The 25524-nt window shown below is 45.9% G+C and overlaps 1 protein-coding gene across 1 annotated transcript; it reads right to left on the bottom strand.

Moving 5' to 3' along the window:
* Positions 1–1730: 1730 nt before the first annotated feature.
* Positions 1731–18808, bottom strand: LOC144797884 (vomeronasal type-2 receptor 26-like). Its single transcript, XM_078668686.1, has 4 exons — positions 18643–18808; positions 4136–4233; positions 2735–2858; positions 1731–2641 (listed from the first exon to the last, which is right to left on the bottom strand). The coding sequence occupies exons 1-4, from the start codon at positions 18806–18808 to the stop codon at positions 1731–1733; spliced, it is 1299 nt and encodes a 432-aa protein (XP_078524812.1).
* Between the last annotated feature and the right edge of the window lie 6716 nt (positions 18809–25524).

Here is a 25524-nt window from a genome sequence, read left to right as displayed (position 1 = left end):
CACTGAGGTCATCATTGCTGGTAATCTTGCATAGAGTGGCCACTTGTCCGATGTGGTCACTATTACAACACTAATAATACTGGTAGCTCTGAATAATTTTCATTTAATGTAATTGGCTCTTGTTACAAAAAAGGTTGAGGCCCCCATTCTAAATTACACTTTCAACTTATGGCAGTCGGGCTAGTCTCACTGTCTTTCAGAGTCAGTAAATTCTCCAGTTTAAAGAATCCTGCCAAAATATTATGATGCATATTTTAAATATGCTTTTGCAAACATATGCCTTTGATTCAGCATGTTGAGTGACAATATTAGGTCAAACGTGCAGCAGTACACGTATTAACAACATTAGGAGGATCCCTACCAGAAAGATCCACTGTTCCACTCTCCAGTGGAGTTAGTCATACACTTGTAGCAAACATCCAGCTTTCTTACAGTTCTGTCATAGTTTCACAGGAATACTCACAGATGTAAACATGTACACATTCAGAAATGTAAAAGGAGCACATTTTCAAATAATGAAGTGTAATCCTTGAGTACATTTGGACTTCTTAAGGCTTTTCTTATGTTTCCATATAACCTTTTCCATGTGAATAAAAATTCTTTTCTATCACACACCTTACATTTAGAGGTGTTATTTTCCATTTCCCACCCTCAAAAAAGTTTACTAGTGTCTTTTAATAGGTGTACATCTCCAACCATTTTTAGGGTGAATAACTACCTACAGATAGTTTATTAATTCCACAAAATTGCAAGTTTGTGGATGTTCACCAACATTTGAGGGTGTCCCCGCCCTGAAATGCTCCCCCCCACCCCATGGAGGTGATAATTACACTCTACTGGTGCAAGTGTATATGTTGTCAATAGCAGAGCAGAATTTGGATTGGTAAATTCTGCTATTTGCACACTTTAATGGCAAGTCTGTGCAGAAAGAGCATTGTGAAACAGACGTCTCATTCTTCCTCATCTTTCTGAACTTGGAAATTACTAAACCATTGATTTAGTAAACTAGCATCCACACTGAGGCAAAAATAACCTAAGCATTTAATTTTCCAGGTAAAAGATTACATAATTTGCATTAGTGAAACACCATCCACATCAACCTGGAAATAGTAAAACAAACTCATTTTTAAAACAGCTCATTAAAAGAGCTTGAATTGCTTCAAAGATGAGGTTCCAGTATAACTTTAATTGACCTTTTTAATTTGCTTTATCTAGTATAGATGCATGCTAGAACTTGCGTCTTCTTTTGTATACTTTATAAGACCCTTTAATTGTTTAAAGAGTTTGGTTTGACCAAAATAAAGCAGGGTCAAAGTGATTCAAAGGACACAAAAAAAGGATGTAAGAAACGTTTATTTTCCATTTTGTAATTATGAATCAAACAACAAAAGTGCATCTTTGCCTAACAAGAATCACTATATGAATGCCTAAAATATAATATTGTAAGTCTTATCCATTGATGTATTTAGTGTCAGTAATGCCTAGGGTTCTCGAATGAAAATACTCTGGTGAATGCCTAAGGTTCTAGAATGAAAATACTCTGTCTTTTGATGTTGAACTCTCACACAGTGTATATGTTATTAATTTATAAACAAGTAATAACAATAAAGGGTTGGAGCCAATTTGATTTGTACAATAGTTCAAGGACTACATATCTGATACAACTGCATCCTGCTCGCTCTAAAGAAAAATATATGTCCTAATGTGGTATAGCTATGATTGAAACATGTCTATCTGGGATTTGAATCCCTGCCCATTAAATACGTTTTTGTGTTTCTCTTTGGTCTCAGAATGATGATGTAACATTTTGGGAAAAATATAAAGAAAACCAGAGCTAAACTGGAGGTCAAAATGGCAAATATCTCCATGGCCACCATGTATTTGCCCTTAGTGCTGAGGTAGGCAGGAATAAATGAGATCCAAACGCTGAGGAAGGCGACCATGCTGAAGGTGATTAATTTAGCCTCGTTGAAGCTGTTGGGGAGATTCCTGGCCAGAAAAGCAATTACAAAACTTATGGTAGCAAGAAATCCAAGATATCCCAGCACGCACCAAAAAGCAATGGTGGATCCTTCGTCACATTCTACTGTGATGATAGCAGGATGAGTGTCGGTGTTATAGACTGAAAAGGGAGGTGCGACAACCAACCAAATACCACAGAGAAGAATTTGGATTAGAGTACAGAAAAAGATGATTGTGTATGACAACTTAGGCCCAACCCACCTCTTTAAGTCACTGTTGGGTTTTGTGGCATTGAAGGCAATGACCACCATAATGGTTCTGGCTAAGATGCAAGAGACACAAAGAGCAAAAGTGATACCAAAGCCTGCTTGGCGCAGAAGGCATTTCTCTGAGGTGGGGTAACCAATAAAAGCCAATGAGCAGAGGAAGCACATGATGAGAGACAGGAGCAGGAGGTAGCTAAGATAACAATTGCTTGCTTTGACAATAGGTGTGCCTCTGTAACGAATGTAGAGTCCAAGGATGGCAAGAGGAATTGTTGAGGACAAAAGACTGGCTCCAGCCAGGATGGCTCCAAAGGTTTCATTGTAGGAAAGAAACTCAGTGATCTTTGGGATGCAACTGATACGATTATCATTGGACCATTGATCCCATGGACATTTGAGGCATTCAACAGAATCTAATAGATGGCAAGAAAGAAACATGTTTAAGTTTTTATTTGTTGACCACTGAAAAAACATAACACAAGCTCTCATACCCCAGCTCCAATTACCTGTTTGGTTGGAAATCTCTCCCCACAAACAGGGAACACACTGGTAGCAGCAAATGGGCTTTGTTGGTATAGCAGCTTTCCTGAATCCAGGAGGACAGCTGGGATTACAAACAGAGAGAGGGACCTGGAGAAAGCAAACAACAATACATGAAAACAGAGGTGAAATAAAATTCATGCACCAACTCTAAGGGGCAATACTACGGAGGAAAAAGGCACAAATGTGAACAAAACATGAGAAAACATAAGTAGTTAAAAGAATCTAAAGTTGTTTTCTTTTCTTCTAATAAGAAATGATGTGTTTGCATGGCAGGAGCTGCCTCAGCTAGTGTTTTGCTGATGGAAATCATTTACTTAAATATGTATTTATAAATGAAAGAATGAAAAATTGTTACAATACTATTAAATACCAACCATCTTTCAAAAAACAGGCCAGAAGTATTAGAGTCGTCTGTGTTTGTAAAGCTTCAACATAGTGGTATACTGTGTCCAGGCAAATCCCTAATATTCAATGCACTAAACTAAAATTATAAAAGAGTTGATAACGAGATGATGTTCCCTATTCTTATGACACACACGCTAATTACGCAGATCATTCTAACTACTCCTGTGTCTACAAAACATTAAGGGCCAGATGTACAAAGCTTTTGTTTGTTCAGAAATGGCCCATTTCATAGAATATGGCTGTTTGTGAATAAAAAGAACCATTTTTAAGGTCCAAAGGCACAATTTGCAATCGGGAACATATCACCGAATCACAAACTGGGTTTGCGAATCTGTATTGGGAAGGGGTGTGTTTAGGGCGTCCCTTCCTAATACCGACTGGCAGCGGTATGTTTGAATGTTTTACGACTGAAATGTGGTTGCAAAACGTTTCCTTTTTACCACCTATTTCAGTAGGTGGTAACCCATTTGCAAATGGGAAGGAGTCCCCAAGGAACCTCTTCCCTTTTGTGAATGTTTGTAAAAACATTTTTTAAGGTACGGCTGTGGTCCCATGTACCACTGCCCTCTTAAAAAATATGAAAAGAAAACACTTTTTTTTAAAACACTCCTCATTTTCCTTCAAGGAAAACGGGCTGCATTTGAAAAAAAACACATTGCTTTGTTAAAAAGCAATCACAGACAAGGCGGTCTGCTGACCACAGCAGTCCACCATCCCTGTTACTGAGACCGACCTCATGAATATTAATCAGGCAGGACTATATGCGATCCACTGAGGATTTCAATTTGTGGTAAACACACATTTGTGCTTAGCTGTTCGTGCTGAGAATCGCAAAATGTGTTTGCAAATACCAAATAAAGAATCACAAAAATATGCTATTTGGTAATCGCTAACACTTTCCTATGTACATCAGGCCCTAAATGTTTATTGGTTTTTCAAGGCAAAAAGTTATTAGTCACCTGGAGTAAGGTTTCCATTTCTAACAACGTCTGTTGTGAGATGGACATCACCAGCATCAGGGAAGCAAACAAGCATATCATGGACCACTGAATGCTCTCTATAATGTACATGTCAAATTACTGCTTTTATGGAAATGAAGAGTCGACATTCCCTGAAATGTCCTTCGCTACTTCTCCAAATCATGGTGAAAACTGATAACTAGCAAAATAGCCAAATTTAATGGCATCCATGCCATCTATTTTATGGACTCCGGTTTCTGTCACACAAAACAAGGTAACAAAAAGCCAGAAAGTACTACCCAGAAATTGTGCGTCTTTATTTTTGCCTGAAATGAAGTATGTTAAAGCTGACTTCATGATTCTGGCTGTATTTTACTGTCAAAGGGTGAAACGATATCTAAATTGCTGCAGACACTCACAGCATTGGGAAACAACCTTTACAATGCAGTCATTACATCGCAATACCTTTACAACGCAGTCATTAAAACGCAACATCCTTTGCATCGCATGCCATTACAACACAGCCATTACATTGCATGTCACTACAACGCATGTCATTACAACGCATGTCACTACAACGCATGCGATTACAATGCTATATAAGGTAAGTAATGGGGAATAGTAATATTTACCCCTGCACTATGCAACACTTACCCTACTGTTGCACTCACTGGAGGGGAATAGTAATTTTTACCCCTATACTATCCAACACTTACCCTACTGTTGCACTCACTGGAGTAGGAATAGTAATTTTTACCCCTACACTATCCAACACTTACCCTAGTATTGCACTCACTAGAGTGGGAATAGTAATTTTTACCCCTACACTATCCAACACTTACCATACTGTACCCCTAAAAGTAATATGCATTGTAATGGTATGTGTTGTAAAGGTAGTTTCTAAAAATGCATTGTGATGGTGTGCGATGTAAAATCATGCGTTATAAAGGATGTTGCGATGTAAAAACTGTACTGTAAAGGCATGCGTTGTAAATGAACTGAAGAATCTATGAATAAGCTGTGAAAGAATAGTGTTTACTATATGTCCATAAAAGCTTTTCTCAAGGAAGCAGCTGAAATGGAAAGGAACTGGGCCTTGGACACCAAGTCGAAACAAATGGATTTCCAATCACAGTTGTGTTTTGCATTTTTATCTCTTCCATAAGGACTGCAAAACAAACTAGGAAAAATGCTCAAATAAAGCCTTTGCTCATAATCTTAAATGCATGGCCTGGCAGCGCTGAGGTCCTTTTACTCCAGAACGACAACCAGCCACGTCTATGCATCCCCCCTCGCCCCTCCCGGGAACACAAACTACACAAATCTTTGGATTAGAGTTCATAAATCCCAGCTATATTTTATTACATATATTATGGAAAACAAAAAACACAGCAGTTCAACATTGTATACGTAGTAACCCTCATATTTCCAGCCTTATTTACACCAGGTGATCCATACCTGATCTTAACATAGCCGCTAGACATCATCTTCCTACCGCTATATAGACATGTTCCTGCATACCCCAATTTTCACCCCGAGCGAGATCATGTTTGGCTCCAGTAATAACTCCCCAGTCCAGGCCAAATCTTTCTGTCCAATGACCTGTGGTGGGTCCCTCCTTAAGGGAGGACCCCACACACCCAAAACGCATTCCCCTTCGGAGTGTCCATATGCAAGGTGCCTGTGCAAGGGTCTTGTCTGCCTGCTAGCATACCTACTTTGGGCACCCTCTACACCTGTCACTTCTCCCCTCCCACCAGTGGCCAGTACGAGGCATGCCCATTGTGCCTGCATGGGTGGTTGGCCACAGGGGCCAGGTGTGAGTGTTTGCTCGCAATACCCATTCCCCTGGATCCTCCCAGTGACCTCCAACCAGCACACCTTGGGTGGGCCCATGACCCGCTGTTATTGAAATGTAAGAAAAGGTAGTGCCTAAATGACCCTCTAATCATGAGCTCACCCACAAAGCCCCCAACTAAATACAACGAAAACACTTGACTTGAAAAGGAATGATTGGTTAGCACATAAACAAGACAGCCCAGCACCCAAACTGTAAGGAACCTAGCCCTAAAACCTAGTTGCTATGGGTATTGTGGTATGGACCAAAAAGACACTGCTGGCCTGTTGCGGCGTGCAGAGCAGGTCAAAACTCCTGAAGCGGTGATCATAAATAGAAAGACCCGACAGCCACCTCACGCCCCCTTTTATGGGTGGGGCTTCGCAGTCCGATCGTACATGTATCCAGGAAGCCAAACCAATGACTTCCAAGATCAAAGATCCGCCCACAGCCAATCATAGCTCTTGAAGTTGCAGGGCTGCAGCGCAAGGTGCTGCTACCCCCTCCCCCCCAGGTTTCTGTCCTGTTAAGAGTCACCATGATTGAGGCTACCCCACATGGCCCGGCATTGCCAAGGCCCTTTTACTCCGGAACCACAGCCAGCCAAGTCCATCCATCCCCCTACCCTCCAAATGGGAACACAATCTACACAAATCTTTGGATTAGGGGTTGAAAGCCCGGCCGTATTTTATTACGTACATTAGGAAAAATAAAACACACAGCATTTCAATATTGTATACGCAGTAACCCTCATATTTACAGCATTTGTATTTACACCAGGTGATACGTTCATAACCTTAAAAGTACGGCTGGGCGGTAAATTCCGTTCCGCTCACAGAATTTGCGGGATTTGGGTAATTTTGCGTTCCGTGGAGAATGTAGAATTGCCAAAAATTCCGCAATCAGCAACTTTGCGGAATTTTTTGTTTGTTCGAGCCTTCAAAATGCGTGTTTGCAAGATATTTCCCCCCGAGCACACAAACAGCATTCGCAAACAGGAAAAAAGCATAGCGAACGGGCGGAACAAGCAATTCCGTGTATTCGCGGAACTCTGCGTGCTCGCGGAGATCGTTTACCATTTTGCATAGCTTTGCGTAGCATGACTACACAGCTTTCTCCAAACCCTACTTAAAAAAGCCACTAGACATCATCTTCATACCGCTATCTAGACATGTTTCTGCGTATCCCAATTGATGCCCCGAGTGAGATCATGATTGGCTCCTGTGTTATTGCCCCAGTCCAGGCCCAGCCTTCCCGCCAATGACCTGTGGTGGGTTCCTCCTTAGGGGAGGACCCCAAACACCACCAACTCATTCCCCTTAGGTGTGTCCATTTGCGAGAAGGCTGTGCAAGGGGCCAGTCTGCCTGCTAGTATACCTACCTCAGACACCTCCACCCCAAGGGCCAATGCGAGGCATGCCGATTGCGCATGCATGGATGGTTGGCTATAAGGGCCAGATGTGAGCATTCTCTCACAACCCCCATGGCCCTGGATGCTCCTAGCGACCTCCTGCCAGCACCCCTTGGGTGGTCCTGTGACCACATGTTGTGGAAATGTACGGAAAGTAGGAAAGGTTGTGACCTCACCAGCGACAGGACAGCATAGTTCACCTAGTATCAGAGCTCTCCAGGAGCCCCCATCCCCTCATTGCCCTCTGGACCAGGAAGGACCTGCTCCCGTCAGGTTTCCCTTGCATCTTCGCAAAAAAGGAAAGTTCTGCTACATGGCGCCAAGCAGCATCGACTGAGCGCCCGTTCCCCCACATAGCCCCCAAGAAACCAATGACTGATGAGGAGGTAAACCAAGACCCAGCCCCCGACTGCCCCAAGAAGTCACAGTAAGCGCAGAATGCCCTTTCATATACCCGCCTGATCCTGGGAGCCAGGCTGGCTGCCACGATGTCTGGTAGGCTGGGGCACCAATCTGCCACCGATGGTCCAGGAAGGGTGTAGGTGACACCGCTTCTCCTGGCACCTGAAAGCCTGCAACTTAAAATGAGACAATGCGTCAGCAGCATTGTTTAGGATACCTGGCACACACTTGGTTCTAAACAGCCTATTCACTTTCAGACATGCCAACACAATCTCCTTCAGCAGTCTTAGAATCATCTTGCACTTTGCCACTCGCTGACTAGCGCATTCAACCACAGACATTTAATTTATTTAGTTAGCGTTTCATAGAACGCAAACGTTCCCGTTAGGGTATCAGAGCACTTTACGATGGCTAAACGAGTTGTTCACAAGATTCGGAATGATCATGAGAATGATTTGCTGGAATAAACAGGCTATTACAATGAGAAGGAATCGGCAATCATGAGTACACTTAAGGTAGATAATCAAACGTTAGCAGGAGAAGAGGCAAGACTGCACAGCACCAGCTTTAGAGTGACAATGAAGTACGAATGATGGAAAAGACAAGCAACAGCCATGATACAAAATCATGTAGGTTACACCTATGAAATCAAGACCGGCATACATGGGTAGAGATCAAGAAGAGAGCAATAGCATATCCATAGGCCGTTGAGCAGTATATGCACAAAGAGTGATTTTGAAAGGAATTGCCCATTAGGAAAGACCTAGCTTCCGTTTTAAATCTTGACAAGGAAGGTATTCTTCTGCTATTAGGTGGCAGCGAGTTCCAAATTCTAGGTGCAGCCCCAGAGAAAGCTCTGTTGTATGTTTTCTTCTTCTGGGAGAGGGGTGGTTTCAGAACAAAAACCCTGGCAGACCGGGAGTGTCTGCCTCCTCTGGGAACCACGCTTTTCTGGGGGAGATACACTGGAGAATTAGAGTGTAACGCTTTGTGTGTGATACAGGCCAATTTGAATGTGATTCTAGTTTCGTACGGAAGTCAGTTCAGCACCTTCAGGTGCGGTGAGATGTGGTTGAATTTTTTTGAACCTGTTAAGAGTCTTGTGGCTACATAAAGACAAGCTTTTAGGGGAGCCGTTGAGATCTTGGGTAGCCCAGAGAGGGTTGAGCATCCTTATTGGATCATAGAGATAAATAATGCCCATACTGTCATTTTAAGGTCCGCTGTATTGAGGAATGGTTTTAGCTTTCTCAGTTAGCTCAGGTGAAATCTTGCATTTTTAGCCAGAGTTTTGATGTGAGCTCTCATATTCAAGTTCTTGTCCAGTGTGATTCCAAGTGATTTGGCTGAGTCCACCATGGTCGGGGTGCTGTTCAGCTCTGTGATCGATTTGGTCCATTCAAGTATGTCAGTGGAACTTTTAGTAGGGGAAATTAGTAAGAATTCAGTTTTATGCAAATTAAGTTTCAGCTGGTTGCTACAAGCCATTGTACAGTTAGCTTTAGTGATTTGTTCATTGTTTTGATCTCCTCTAGGGATGATATTTTGATGTAGATCTGTGTGTCATCTGCATACATGTGGAAAGAGATGTTGGCGATATGCAATACTTCAGCTAAGGGTTCCAGATAGAGGTTAAAAAGAGTAGGGGAGAGAGCTGAACCTTGGGGGACTCAGATCATAACCAGAGAAGGAGAGGATAGCTTTCAATTAACTCAGAATCTTTGGGAGCAGTTTCAAATGAAGTATTTAAACAATTCGATGATGGTCCACTCTAATCCCATTCTATTTTCAAGACGTTCTAGTAACTCTCATGGTTAACTGTGTCGAACGCCGAAGATAGGTCCAAAATAATTAAGAAACATGTCTTGTCTTGGTCTAAGGCTTGAAGGGCGTCATATACTATATAGATAATAGTAGTTTCAGTGCTGTGATCTGACCTGAAACCAAATTGGCATTCATCTAGCAGTTGAATTTGGCGATGTGTTGGCTATTAGAGGAACATTAGATATAGGTCTGAAATTGTCCTGTTCAGCAGGATTCAGTGTGGATTTTTTTTAAATGGGGTTGACTTGACCAGCTTTTAGATATTCTGGTATGGACCCTTGAGTTAGGGAAGTGTTGATTAGTGTACTCCAGATGGGTATGATAAATTGGCATGTTGCCGAAAAGCAGGTGGAGGGGAGCGAGTCATTGAAGTGGTTGTTCGGAATTATGGATGTTAGAATTTTTGAGATGATATGGTCATCATATAAGTTGAAGATCGTCCAGTGAGCTTGGTTTTGGGTGCTTTCTGGTAGAGGACGTTGCGTTGCTTCACCGGAGGAGGGGAATGGACGCTAACGGCAGAATTCAGCTTGTTTCCCAGGGAGTTGATTTTGGTTGCAAAGATGCAGGAGTACTCATCACAGTTTATTAGGAATTTTGTTGCTTCTTTAGCCATTTTTGCCAGTTTGTTCAATTGTTGTTGTACTATTCCAAAGAGTTTACAAGGTCTATTCTTAGCGTTCTCCAGTTCCATCTAAAGAGTTCTTTTTTTGAATTGTAAATGCTCTTGTTGTACGCATTTCGGGTCTTTCGTAGAAGTTTAAGCAGGGGGAAGGAGGGGTGTTATCTCCAGTTCCTTTTTTTTAGCCAAAGATTTCTCCTTTTCTTTCAAATCTTGCAGATGTACCGGCAGAAAGCAGATTTAATGTCAGATTTAGCCAGCAAAGTCCCAGGTCCCAACTCTTGCAGCATCTGGATTGCCTGATCGAGTGGGGCATATTTGAATGAGCAAGGGTTCCATCAATAGCGTCATTCATAGACTGCCCTTTGGGCAATGACAGGTTATGGATAAACCTATACTATCCTGGCTCTTTGTTCTAGACAACCCCCAACTGGAGAGCAAACAATACCACCCAAGGGGATTGCCTTGAATGGCCTGCCACCCTGCCAAGTCCTAACACCTTTAGGACTTTTGCCCTGGCCACCCGTGGGTTAGCTCTGAGCGGCTGCTGATTCTTACAGTAGGGGGACCCACATAACCCACAACAGGGATCCAAAAACCTTCCTTGAAGCCCTCAAACAATATTTGCGCTGCCTCTCGGTTATTGCACATATTGAACCATGGGATCATTGCTGACAAGTCAACCGTTGAGTAAACCTTCTCTAAAACCAGATGATCAGTCCTGTTTCTTGCCACCCCTATACCTGAACTTTTTTAAACATTTGGATTCACGGTGGGATGCCATCCCGCTAAAAGGAACAACAGTTCTTAAATCTACACAACCCCACTCGTCTAGCAAATGCGCGTGGATTGAAATCCCAACATGCCCCTTTCTGTGCCCCTTATGCAGAGTAGCTGGAGGACTCTGGCCCTGCATGAAAGGACTGATTGGTGTGAGTCTGCCCATGAATACTTCATGTGGTGGAGCCATATGATCAGCTTAATCTGGTCCCAAGCCAATGTGGAGTTGGAAGCCCTAGCCCTCCTAAACTCCTTGTCATATTCCTTCCAACCCTACCCACCGTATTCATCATGTACACACACAATACTGTTTTGGAAGCAAGCAAGTTGGGCCCCCAAGTTGCCAATATGCTCCGCCAGGATGGCCTAATGTGTTGAAAAGCCTTTGATCCAATTCCCCAATGTCTCCTCTACCTTCTTTCTTTGATACCAGTAATTACAATCCCGGCACCATTTGGCCTATTCCCTGTTCAATTTGTCAAAGAACAAATCAAAGATATGAACAAATGCCCCCTTCAAAATTTTTTCTTTGCCTTCCATAGGAACGTGCCTGCCTAACTATTCTTGCTTCGATCACACTTCACCCACACCTACAGGAGGTAAGAGAGCCCCTGTACCTGAATGAACTGCTGCCTGCGCCAGGGGAATCGTCATCATTGCTGAAGAAGTGCTCCCCACACCGCACAGCTCTGCCTGTGTACCCGTGCCCTTACTCTGCCCACCTGTTCCCGCCACTGCCTCCCCTGCGTCCCCGCCCCCGCTCTCCAATTCTGTGCTTTGTTGTAAAGTCACTGTTGGTCTTAGGGCTTTTTTAAAGTTCACTGTTGGTCGTTGTTCCCCCGTCCCATCTGTGCCATTCTGCGCCCTCTACATTGATGCCAATTCCTTTCTCTGCCCGCTCGTTCCTGCCGCTGCCTCCCCTGCAGCCCACCCCCCCACTCTCCTATTCACTCGCTCCCACCTCCCAGCTGCTCCCCCCTCCCACCACCCCTACTTATAGCGGCCGCTGTGTGGCAGTGAGAGCAACACTTGACCCTTGGTAGGTTGCTCCCCACACCACCTGTGTGCCCGTGCCCTAGCCTGCTGCCGCTGCTGCTGTCAGGGGGTTCGAGGCCCTCCCCGCTCCTGCTCATGGTTAGTTGTTTTATGTTACTATAATCTGTGCTTTACTGTAAAGTCACCATTGGTCTCTGTGCTTTTTAAATTCTTTTATTCCTTTTTAAGTTCACTGATGGTCGTTTTTCCCCCCTCCCATCTGTGCCATACTGCCCCCTCTCCATTGTTGCCCATTCCTTTCTCTGCCTGCCCGTTACTGCTGCTGCCTCCCCTACAGTCCCGCCCCCTCCGCTCTCCAATTCTGTGCTTTGTTATAAAGTCACCGCTGGTCGTTTCGCTTTTTGTAAGTTCTTTTGTGCCTTTTTAAAGTTCACTGTTGGTCATTGTTCCTGCCTCGCATCTGTGTCACTCTGCACCCTCTCAATTGTTGCCCATTCCTGTCTCTGCCCGCCTGTTCCTACCGCTGCCTCCCCTGTGGCCCCACGCCCCGCTCCCCATTTCGCATGCTCCCACCTCCCAGCTGCTCCTCCCTCCCACCTCCCCTTCCTATGGCGGCTGCGCCGCTGGTGTGCTGAAGGCATGCCAAAGGCAAGCCTGTCTGCGCCCATCCGCGCCTTGACCGTGCCCAGTGCCAGAACCCCTGGCCCCCACGAAAGCCACGACACCCGACTCCGCTACAACTCCAGCACCCTCCATGCACTCAACGCCGGACGATCACACACCTGCTGCATGGCTGCCCGAAGTGCACACAAGGACCCTTCTCCTGCCGGAAATGCAGCTACACCAGCATCTAGCCCACCAACCCACCAACCAGGAAAGAAACCAATTAACTCAGATGCATCCTCCTCAATGCCCGCTCCGCCTGCAAACATGTAGTTGAATTCTGGGACCTACTCGACTCAACCTCCCCAAACGTCGCTTTTGTGACAGAGAGTTGGTTGAACCCCTCCTCTGCACCCAACATCGCCATAACCATCCCGGAAGGCTATAAGATCAGCCGCAGGGACCGCAACAATGGAGAAGGAGGAGGAATCGCCATCGTCCACAGGAACAACCTCAGAGTCTCGACCAACACCGACGACACCCTCAGCACTGCCGAACACCTGCACTTCCAGATCCACACTGACCCCAACACCACCCTCAGAGGAACCCTCATCTACAGACCCCCCCGGATCCCAAACACAGTTCAGTGACTCCATTGCCGACTGAACCTGAACTTCCACCTCGAGAACAACAACGACACCAACTCCACCACCCTGATTGAAAACCTAGCCAACCCCGGACTCAGACAACTCGTCACAACAGCCACCCACTCCGCCGGCCACACGCATGACTCCATCTTCTCCGCAAGCCCCCACATCTCCGTCAACCACACCACCGAACTCCACTGGACCGACCATCGCTGCATCTACTTCACCTTACAGAAACCCACTTCGCACCACCGTTCCCAACAGATCCCTCGCCGCTGCTGGAGAAAAGTCTCGAAGACCAGCTAACCACCACCCTCGGCCTGGGCCCACCCCCGAGCTCCCCAAGCCCACCGACGCTGACACCGCCGCCTGCAACCTAAGAAAGTGGATCGACGACTGTGCCAACACTCTCACCCAGCTCAAGAAACCCTCCAACAGACACACCAGCTAGAAAAGAGCTGGTTCACTGTAGACCTCCAGGCTCCAAGCAAATCTGACGCAAGTTGGAGAAGAACTGGCTCCCTGAATGAACACCGGACAGCAACGCATCCCACAAGAACGCCACCCGCAGACACCATCACCTCATCAGAGCCGCCAAAAGAGCCTCCTTCAAAGACCGCCTAGAAAACAAGGCACACAACGGCAAAGAGCTCTTCAAAAGAGTGAAGGAACTCCCCAACCCCAGCTCCAACACCAACGACATCCCACCTTCGCAAGACCTGTGCGACTCGCTGGCCACCTTCTTCCATCGCAAGATCACAGACATCCACGACAGCTTCAACAACATGACGTCACAACAACCATGGACACCCCGCCCCCACAATCACCATCCGCACCAACTGCCTACTCTCCTGGACCAACATCAACAACGACGACACCATCAAGGTCATGAACACCATCCACTCCGGATCTCCATCAGACTCCTGCCCACACCACATCTTCAACAAAGCCAGCGCCGCCATCGCACCCCATCTCCGGAAAGCCCTCCACATCTCCTTCAAGACAGCAACCTTCCCGTAGAGCTGGAGGCACGCCAGGATCAACGCCTTACTCAAGAAACCCAAGGCGGACCACAAGGACCTCAAGAACTTCCGGCACATCTTCCTGCTCCCATTCCCGGCAAAGGTCATCGAGAAAACCGTCAACCAACAACTGACCTGCTACCTCAAGGAAAACGGCATCCTGGACCCATCACAGTCCGGGTTCCGCAGCAACCACAGCACCGAAACTGCCCACATCGCCACCACCGATGACATCAGGATCCTGCTGGACAACGGAGAAACCGCGGCCCTCATCCTCCTGGACCTGTCTGCCGCCTTCGACACGGTTTGCCACCACACACTATGAACACGCCTCCACGACACAGGGATGCAAGAGAAGGCCCTGGACTGGACCACCTCCTTCCTCACAGGCAAAACACAGAGCATCCGCCTCCCCCCCTCCGCTCCAAAGCCACCGAGATCATCTGCAGCGTACCCCAGGACTCATCCCTCAGCCCACGTCGCCCGACTGCACGACCTCAACATCATCTCCTATGCCAACGACACCCAGCTGATCCGCTCCCTCACCAAGGACCCCCACACCACCAAAACCAACCTCCACGAAGGAATGAAGGCCATCGCCGAATGGATGAGGAACAGCCGACTGAAGCTGAACTCGGACAAGACGGAGGTCCTCATCCTTGGATCCACCCCTTCAGCCTGGAACGACTCCTGGTATCCGACCGCACTGGGAACAGCTCCAACACCCACCGACCACGCACGCCACCTAGGGGTCATCCTCGACTCTACCCTCTCCATGACCATACAGGTCAACACCGTCTCCTGCTTCAACACCCTACGCATGCTCCGCAAAATCTACAGGTGGATCTCCACCGAAACAAGAACGGTCACCCAGGCCCTCGTCAGTAGCAGTTTGGACTACGGAAACACCCTCTACTCAGGAGCCTCGGCCAAACTCCTGAAACGGCTTCAATGTATCCAGAACGCCTCTGCGTGCCTGATCCTCAACATCCCTCGCCGCAGCCATATCACACCTCACCTGAGAGAACTGTACTGGCTCCCCGTCAACAAGAGGATAACCTTCAAGCTCCTCTCCCATGCACACAAGCACTCCACAATACCGGACCAGCGTACCTCAACAGCCAACTCAGCTTCCACACCCCCACCCGCCAGCTCAGCTCCGCCGACCTCACCCTGGTCATAGTCCCCCCGTATCTGAAGAGTGACCTCAGGTGACAGATCATTCTCCCACCTCGCCGCCAAGACCTGGAACACCCTCCCCATCCACCTATGGCAGACCCAAGACCTGCTGTCCTTCAGAAGACTCCTCAAGACCTGGCTCTTCGAGCAGTAGCAGCATCCCCCATCCCCCAGCACCTTGAGACCCTCACGGGTAAGTAGTGCGCTTTACAAATGTTATGATTGATTGATTGTTCGACTGTGTTCACTTCCTCCCAAAGTGCCCCCCCCACTGACAGCCCCTGGCCAGCCACCTGTGAGGCTTCAACTCGGCCCCAGCACCCACTGTGGAGCCCAGGGTTCCCTTGGCAGGAGCTGCAGCAGCTATGGCCTTGCCACTGCTTCCTGCCATGCCCCCCCAACCACGGTAGGCCCTTCATTCACCGGAACCCCCACACCCAAGTAAGCTACTAAGTGCCTGGCCATCTCTAGATCATCCACACCACTACTGCCCTCCAGAGTCCCCGACCACAGGGGCAGACAGCATTCCAACACTAGTGAGCCACATCAACACACCTGCCAACTTATTCACTAAATCAGACAGCTGTGCAACCAGCTCCATTCTGTACAATGCCCCTGTCTGTCATTGGGCTAATTATTGCTGTGACCACCCCTGCACTGACTCTTGGCCACCCTCACCAGGACCTGGGGCCTGTCCCACAGGGGACCCCTTAAAACAGCAGGGTCCAAAATGCTAGATCAGCCAGTAGCAGCCATTGCCTGCCCCACTCCCCTGTGCTTACCCTGAGCCCTGACCCTCTTGGAGCCAGGGAAAACTCCTCATTGGGAGGTACTCTAGACCTCCTGGGTCTCTCCACCTGCTCCTCTAGGGCCACTATTCATGAAGCCTAAGCCTGTAAAGCTGCAGTCATACCGTACATCGTATCCACCTTTCGTATCAAGCCACACTTTTCTTATTTCCAGGCATAGCAGCCTCCCACAACATGATACCCACAAAATGTATTCCTACCAATCAAGCATCCCCTGAGACCATCTAAAAATAGTGGTGCAGACCTCGCGCCCATATGAGGAGATCCGAGGGCATAGCCAGTCGAGGTAGGAAAAGTCTGCCGCAGGAGCAGAGCAGGGATGACATCTATCATTGGGGATAAGTCCCATCTTGTGCAACTGGGCAGGAGTCTGGTAGAGCCTATGTAAATACTAAAGTGGATAAGGCGCAGACGGTAGTTTGGGGATAGGCGTTTAATCTGATTGCAACAATAGAGCCAGTCAACTTGAGAGATTTCGACACCCAGGTCCTCACCCCACGCCACACACGCCCGGTCAATGGAAACTGCCAGAGTGAGGGCGTACAGTTTAGTGACTAGTTTCCAGGGGGAGGGGGACATGTAAAGGAAGTCAAGAGTTGCCATTGAGGGAGGGGGCTGGGGGAACGAGGAGTGAAGCTCCCTGCAGATAGCCCTGAGTTGATAGTAAAGCAGAGTGTCCATGGGGCTGGAGTCGGACGCAAGAGAGAAAAATGTGTCCCCAGGGTAGAGGACTGACACTGTGGAAAGCCCTAAGCGGGTGGCATTTTTAACCATGACGGAAGTCCGGAGGGGAACAATAGGCATGGTATTCACGGAGAGCATATCGGAGCAGGAGAGTTTACGGAGCCCATCCTAGGCCCAACGCAAGATCTCCACCTTATCGATCTCCGTGCATGGGAGTTTTGCCGGGGCGTACAGGATGGTCGTGAGCGGCCATGGGGCAGCAAGGTTGGCCTCCACCGCGACATACGGCTGAAAAGGAGTGGGGTGGAGCCAAAAATGAAAAAAACTGGCCTGGGCGCTAAGGGCAAGTTTAAAATCGGGGGCACCAAGACCGCCACACAACATCGGGAGGGTGAGAATATTATAAGAAATTCTGGGCTGTCGACCGACCCAAACCAGAGTAACGTGCAATGAGCGGACTTCGCTAAAAAATTGGTCAGTGAGGGGGTGGGAATATTGACAAATAAGTATAACAACATTGGGAGCACCACCATCTTGGCGATGGCTATGTGACCAGCCAGAGGCAAAGGCAACTGGTGCCAGAGGGGAATCTTGGACTCAGTCCACAGCACGGCCAAAGTTTGCTCTCTAAAGTTCATCCACCTCCCTACCCAGCAGATGCCTAAGTATCTAGTGGGGCCGATGACCACACGAAGGGGTAACCCCAAGTGAAGGCACCGTGGTGTCGTTGAGGGGGAAAAGCACAGATTTATTCCAGGTAACCATTAAGCTGGAGTAGCCTCCAAACTGTATCACCTCACAAAGCAGTGGGCTGAGGTTCTCCTGAGAATTGTAGACATAAAGAGTAACGTCGTCCGCATACATGGAGACTACAAGAGCATGAGCCGCAAAGACAATGCCTCTCTGGGTATGATGCTGTCAAAGTCTAGCTGCAAGGGGATTCATTGCAATGGCAAAAAGTATGGGTGACAGCGGGCACCCCTGTCTGGTGCCCCGTTTGATAGAGATGGGCTCAGATATTTGACCATTAATCCGGAGGCGGGCCGTGGGAAGGGTATAGAGAAGTAATGTTTTACGTACGAAGACCGGGCTGAAGCCCAAGTGAGGGAGGAGATAGAAGATAAAGGGTCAGTCTAAGGTATCAAAGGCTTTGGTGGCGTCAAGCAGGGCGGCCACTGCCGGGATCACAGCGTTAATTTGATGGAGGACGGAGAAGATAGTCCGTAGGTTGTGACAGCGGGGGTTTGTCCGGCTTTTGGAGTAGAGTGAGTAAAGCCTCGCAGACCGAAGGGGGAAACTGACCGTTCTCATAGGATTCGTTGTACATGGCAGCTAAATGCGGGACCAGAAGGGGAGTGAAGGACTTATAGAAGGAGACTGGTAGTCCGTACGAGCCGGGGGTCTTATCCCTGGGCATGCTATTAATCGCAGCGACGATTTCTTCTTTGGAGAAGGGCTGATCAAGAAATTCCCGGTGAGGGTTGCCATGCCAAAGGAGCTGAAGGATGTCAAACTATTGATCAAGAACCTCACGGAGGGGCACAGACCTGGCCGTGTAAAGTTGTGTGTAAAATGCAGTGAATCGCAGTTTGATTTCCTCAGGGGAGGTGGTTCTGTCAGGGCCCCAATCAAAAGGGCAGTTATATAGAACTCAGTGCGAGGCGGGCGGAGGAGTTTGGTGAGGGACTTACCAGGGTGGTCACCCTCACCAAAGCGGTGCACCCATTCCTCCCTGCCGAGAAATGCGAGCTCTCTGTTGGCCTCGTCAGTGAAGTCGGTGACCTTCCCCCAGATCTGAGCCAGCGTGTAAGGGTTGGGGTCCCAGGAGTAGGAAGAGTCCAGAGCCTTAATCTCCATTTCTAATTTATCAAGAGTGCCGTGGATATAGCGTAGTACACCGGACTGTTTGGAAATATATTCCTCACAGATAATGGCCTTGAAACCCTCCCAGAGCGTGGAGGGGGAGTTGACAGTGCCTTTGTTAAGCTCAAAATAATTAGTGATTGCGGTGTATATCTCGTCGCAGAAGACAGAGTTGCGTAGCGCAGGAGCCGCCAGGAGAACGCACGACAAGGGGAGTGTGGGAGGTGCAGACAGAGGCGGACAGGAGCGTGATCTGAGAGGGTGCACGTCATGTGTACAACAGAAGTCAGCCAAGCAAGGGCATCCGGGGTGGTGATCCAGAGGTCCAAGCGGGACCGACAGCCGCAGGAGCCGGCTATACAAGTGCCCTTGCGTGCCTCGGGGCAAGTGTGGCGCCACACGTCATACAGGGAGTTATCAGTGAGAATGGAGGTCAGTAGTGAAGCTGCGCATGGGTGAGAAGTGTGAGGACCGGAGCGATCTAATGTGGTGGACTGTGTTACATTAAAGTCCCCCCCCAGAGGAGCGCCAGGGACGAGATGTGGTGCCAGACTTGCGCAAAGAAGTCTGTATCATCCTTAATGGGACCATATAGCACAGCCAGTGTCAATGGCTGGGCCTGAAGGGTATGATGAAGGGCCACAAAGTGCCCCCCAGGGTCGATAACTACCTGGGAAGTCTGCCAAGGAAGCCCTCTGCACAGCAGGATAGACACCCCCGAGAGTAGTTAGAGTAGAAGGAGGAGTGTATTTTGCTCCAATGGCTGGCAAGAAGTCAGGATGAGGTCGCAGGTGGGTTTCCTGTAAAAAACAAATTTCTACCCTATGCCAGATAATGACATATACATCTAAAAATACATAACACAACTTTAATACCTTTAAATGTTTCCATGTTTAAACATTAACATAAATTTGTGGGATAAGTTATATTTACTATTCCCACTCCAACATAAACAACATTAGGAAAGATTTGGACTTAGAAGGATGGAGAAGGGGTTTTCTACTGTCATTCCAAACTAAGCAAAACTGGATAAAGCTTCGGACTCTGGGGGAATCGTGTATACTATTCCCAATCCAAAAGTGAGCAACATTGAGGAAAGTATTGAAAGCTGGATGGGTCAGATTTTATTATTCCCACTCCAAATGAAATTAAATTTAGGAAATGCTGGGTTCTGTAGAGGTCAGATTTACTATTTCCAATCCAGGCTAAGTAACATTGGGGAAAGTGTTGGCTGGACTCTTTTCAAGTACACTATTCTTACTCAAAACTTTGGGCCTCATTACGATGTCGGTCAGAAAGCATTGCGACCGACTCGGTGTCAGAATTGTTTCCGACTGACTCAGATTTGTATAGGCCGACAGATTACAATGTTTCGAAACACCATTCATTCATACTCCCATTGACTTCATGGGAGCCTGTGTTCTGACTGACAACACAGGCTCCCATTGCAAAACAGGGGTATTGCGGAAAAACCTTGCACCCTGTGGCGGGCTCCCCATGATACCTGCCACACCGTGCATGGTTCGAAAGATGGGACACATGGGTACCTCCACGGGACCCAACTTGAGGCCTCCAGGTGAAGGGGGGGCCTGCTACAGGCCCCCAAATTCAATTTCTGACAGCCGATTAGTGTCCAACAGACTGAGTCGGAAAGGCTGTCTTAATCTGACATCACAATGAGTCGGTTTCTCTGACTGCTTAGTCGAAAAGACGGAACGGTTACCTAACATCGGAATTGGTCGGTCGGAAATAAAAGAAAACAACAATGCCCCTGCACTATACAATATAGATTTGTAATTCTTTAGTATTAAGAGTATCAGTACTATCGGTAGACAACATTAGAGCACCACCAAATTCAGTTTAACATTTCAACAGTTGACGAACAGGCTTGACAAAATAGAGGTATCGAAAAATTCCGTTGTTGGTGTGGTAGTTCTGTTTATTGTTCCTATACATGGGCCAACACGTGTTTCATCGCAGGGAACAGACTGCGAATCTTCAGGGCTGAATAGAAACATAGAGGGTACATTTGCGATCATGTTTGTTATGCAAGTGTATTGAAACGGTGACTTGGTCGTGTAACCCATTGTGTAAAAAGCATGCCATTATGTGACTTCGTGGCAATGTGCATCGAGATCATTACTTTGGTGACATTCGTGAGCTTGAATGCTATCTTACTATTCAGTATAACCTGTAGACAAAAGAACACTTGCCGCAGAAAGTTACGGTGATAAAGTGAAAAAAGTGTGGAGTTTATAAAAAGATTTCGAAATCCCAAGTGACTGATACGGTGTATTTATGAAAATCTGACTACATCCTAAGGAAACATTTAGAGGGTCTGTATCTGTTCAGAGATATATTTTTTTATATATTTAGATTTTCATTTCCTCTGGGGGGTATGCTTGGACGTAGATTTGGCTCCTCTTTTTATTACTTATTTTATATTTATTTGTTTCAAAAAATAGTCTCTATTTACAACACAAATTCATGGTGGAGTCAAGATAAGGTCTGAATTTATTTTTCTCTGGTGTTTCCGACTTAGTACAGAGTACCAATCAGTGGATGGACTCTTTTCCTCGTCTACAGTATAATGAGTACCGAGTTGAAGGATATACAAAAGAAAAGGGGAAATTACTTAAAACAAGAGAGGTCGACATTAATGATTGCTCCAATAATATGGGCAGCGTCGGTATGTGAAGCACATGCTCTGGGGATAACAAACTAGAAAACAGGAAAACAAACTCACCCTCATAGGTGAAGGGCGTAACCACCTAGGTAAACGAATCCGTTTAGTGCGTAAATTGGAATCCTGTATCCGGAGTTTCCAAGGTATACGCGAACAAAAAGCTCCGCGAGACTTGATGAGTCTATAAGAAGTATAATGGTGTATGTGTATAATTATTTAGCTAATTGTCTGATAGTGTACACATAGATAAGGGAACCCATAAAACTAAATTGACCTACCTCGATAGTTTCACAATGATATATATACCGGGAGGAGAGAATAAACAGGTTACTTCGGAATAGGCAAAGCTGTTTATTACGAAGAAAGGCGGGTACACCTATATCGACAAGTAACAGGGAGACAAACGGAAGGATAGGTTGGAGATATTCTATTAAGCTACCACGAACAGCGTCTGGTATTTATCACCCAAAACGCGGAGGGAAAAGCTCGCTTACCTCATCATTAATGTTCTCCCTCTTGTGTTTCCCGGCGCCGTTTTCCAAGGTCGGACATGTGACCGGAAGCCAGGCCGGAATATGTACCGGTGAAGCGCTTCCTGAGGAAAAAAGGACTAGACCGTAAACTGATCTTAAGTCTATTATTTTATTGGCCGTGAAAAGAAGAAATACTACATAAAAACACCCGCGTGCCGAGTGCTGGTAGAATATCATATATTATGTGACATTATGTTGCTTTCCTATGATAATTTCTGAATTCCCGTATCTAGAGTGGGTAAAACCATTTAGAGCATATAGCCGATTAGCAGGATTATTTGAATGATATTATAGGGATATTTAGTGAGTGGAGTTCATATGAATGATCGAGCATGTACGAGAATGTGCTAGAATGCGCCATATATGTTTTATTAGAGAGCACATTCATACATATTATTTATTCTTCGTTGAGAGACACCTGGACAGAATCAAAATGTCTAGGGTCATGGATGTTATGATGGATTTGTGTGATTCCACCTCTTAGGATTTTTGCCTCATACTAACTATGTATTACATCTCTGGGGAGTTACTGACATTAATCCGTGAGTGTGTTGTTTTACATAGAACACAAATGAATACACAATCTGTACATAAAAAAATCAAGACATAGTTTGAGAAGGAAAATTGCAGTGATTTGATACATTTCGCTATACTCAATTATCTTGTTTGATCAATGTTAAGAGTCGGATCTGGCGAACTGAAGAAATGGGCCAAAACCACATAGGAAAATAGATCATTATCTCAAAATTTTTAGAAGGTTCTTAGTTCCCTAGGAAGAATTGCATTTCTGGGTCATAATTTAATCCGTGTTCAATATCTTTGAAGACGCATAATCCAAGTCGCTTCTTTGCGTCTAAGTGCCAACTCTCTGTTGCCACCTCTCACATGTATAGGCACAGTTTCAATTCCAAAGAAAGATACTGAGAAATCTTCTGTGTCGGTTTCTCTGACTGCTTAGTCGAAAAGACGGAACGGTTACCTAACATCGGAATTGGTCGGTCGGAAATGTTTCTGAGTCGGTTGAAAACATTGGTTCAGACACAGATTCGGACAACCCAAAAAAAACGTTCAGAGCCTTTCCAACTGACATCATAATGAGGCCCTAAGTGATATTAAGGAAAGCATTTGATGCTGTGGGACAGATGATTTACTATACCACTTCAAATGAAACAATATTTGAGAAAGTGTTGGACTCTGGGGGAGCAGATTTACTGTCCCAACTCCAAACTATACCAAATTAAATTGGTAGTCCAAACAGAGTAATTCCATTTACAGATACATTGTACACATAAATAAATGTATTACAGACACAATGTACATTCAAGCCTCAAATCAACCCTCACAAGACGAGGAAGACTCAGCATTTCTTACTCTGTATCCAGAATACACATCAAAGGGTTGTGTTACCACTTTAAATCAAGAAAACCTGTTATTGCTTCTCTAGGTACTCTCTAGCATCATAGAATACTTCCACAACTGATATAGAATCAGTGGATGTTAGCCAAGGCCAAAATCAAAAACTGAATGAACAGACGAGGTTGGTGGTCGGGAACAGAGAGTCCAAAATAAAAATGTTGTCACACAAATCAACCCTAGAGGGATGGGGCATACAAATATTCAAGCCCCCGACTATTAGAAATCAAAAAGTGTTGGTCAACATGGGTGTAGAATATCAGCTAAATTCTCGGCAACTGACTGTTAGCTTCAGACAAGATCAGTCCTTACAAATGCAGAGGGAGCTCAGCTTATCAGCAACCTCTTTTATGCAAAATCAAGAAGCTACGCTAATGAAAATCTGTAAAGCCATCTGGAAGCAGTAATAAATATTTACAAAAAGAACTTCCAAGCAGACAGCCACTAGGCTACATCGGGTGTCGAAATACAATTCAGGCTTGGGGTTGCAACGCACATAAGTAAAAGTTTGGGGGCAAATATAACATGACTCTACATGGGCACTGGTGACTTTGTATTAATTAAACAGGAATTAAATTTTCCTTTAACAAATCCCAGCTCAATGATAATCATCATTCAAGTATATTTCAACCCACAAGTGGAAAAGAAAAAATCACAGCTAAAAGAATAGTTTCAATATTTACAGCCATCCAGAAAGTATTTGGGTACTGACAGGTGATTTCAAATCAAACTTGCTGGACTGGTCAATCATGTCAATTTGGCTGATAATAAGCATCACATTTTCCACTAAAAAAGAACATTGGCAAACCTGATAAGGCTAGAGCACTAACTACTACCCACTTGATTGACCTGAGTCTTCACAGTATTTACGGAACAATCTCATCTGATAAACTAGCGTCTTATACCTGAATTTCCTGAAATCAGGTGTTCACGTTAGATTACATCTGGGCCTTAGGCCAACTTTTTTTTAGAGTCAAAACATTTACAGCGTTGCATACTGGGATCAGAGAACACACAGTTCTTAAGTGCCAGCTTGAACATAGCGGTCACCGTAAAGATCTAATAAAAATATTGTTGTGTAGTTCCTATAGTACCCATGCAGGACCTGCGCATTTTAATAATATAAACTGTAGGATTGGTGGCAGACTAACTCTGAGCACCCCCTACCAAGTATGTTAGCCTGTTTTGCATATATGCTAGCTCACAGTGCCACTAGTGTCTCCTCTTATCGGGGAGAGATTATTTTCTGGCAGCCTCAAAACATGACAACCCTGATCTCTCAAGATCGTGGAAACAATGTACTGCTTTTCGCTCAGTCACTCGTGCACATTTAGTTTATCTCAGAGATACACAGAATAAACAGTCTGGGCGCTTCAATAAAACGTTTATTGAACAGTTGTTATTCTTGTGTAAAATATATGAGCTGTGACAACCATTAGACAGTTGCATAGATATATGATTAGCAGTACTATGAGTATCAAAAGGATAGTACAGTTCTACCATCTTGCAATAAGCATGAATAAAAACATGAGTATACAATGCATGATAAAAGTGCACATACTACTACGATGCCTATCTAGATGTACCTAAGTGTACCTAGCATGTGAGTAGGTGTATAAGCCAAGAATCCCTCTAGGATTTAGTCCAACCCCATTACCTGAAGTATGATAAAGGTCGGAGCCCTTCTTGGTCTCGAGTTGGACACCCCGCAAGGGATATGTCAAACCACTGTCTGCTGGAGCGTCTGCATGCAGGAGCCTCAGCGTCTCTGGTCAATGTGTCGACTTCAAAGTCTCGGTTCCCTCTAACCTCCACTAACAAAAGGTGCTGTATTTATACAGAAAAGTATATAGAGTCCCTTTGTCCCTTGTTCTTGTGTCAGCCATTGTTGGGTATGAGGAAGACGTGTGTGATGAACCTTGTGTGTAGATATTAGGAAGGTGGTGAATAGCCCAAGCCTGGTTTCCAAGTAGCCTTATGAATATTCATTAAAACTGTGTTATCTAAAGAAGAAGTCATACAAAACTATTGTTAAGGGAAAACCCTGCTTCTGCACCCAGGCCTAGAACTAGGTAAAA

Source organism: Lissotriton helveticus, chromosome 12 (genome assembly GCF_964261635.1).
Source record: "Lissotriton helveticus chromosome 12, aLisHel1.1, whole genome shotgun sequence".
Lineage (NCBI taxonomy): Eukaryota > Metazoa > Chordata > Amphibia > Caudata > Salamandridae > Lissotriton > Lissotriton helveticus.
The sequence above is the reverse complement of the archived record's forward strand: the minus strand, read 5'-3'. Positions and strand labels throughout refer to the sequence as shown.

Coding starts and splice junctions, on each gene's coding strand:
- LOC144797884 (XM_078668686.1), bottom strand. CDS start 18,808: ATGGAGATTAAGGCTCTGGACTCTTCCTACTCCTGGGACCCCAACCCT. Junction 4,234..18,642: donor TGGTGAGGGTGACCACCCTG/GTAAGTCCCTCA, acceptor TGTACATTATAG/AGAGCATTCAGTGGTCCATG. Junction 2,642..2,734: donor AGAGATTTCCAACCAAACAG/GTAATTGGAGCT, acceptor GCCATCTATTAG/ATTCTGTTGAATGCCTCAAA.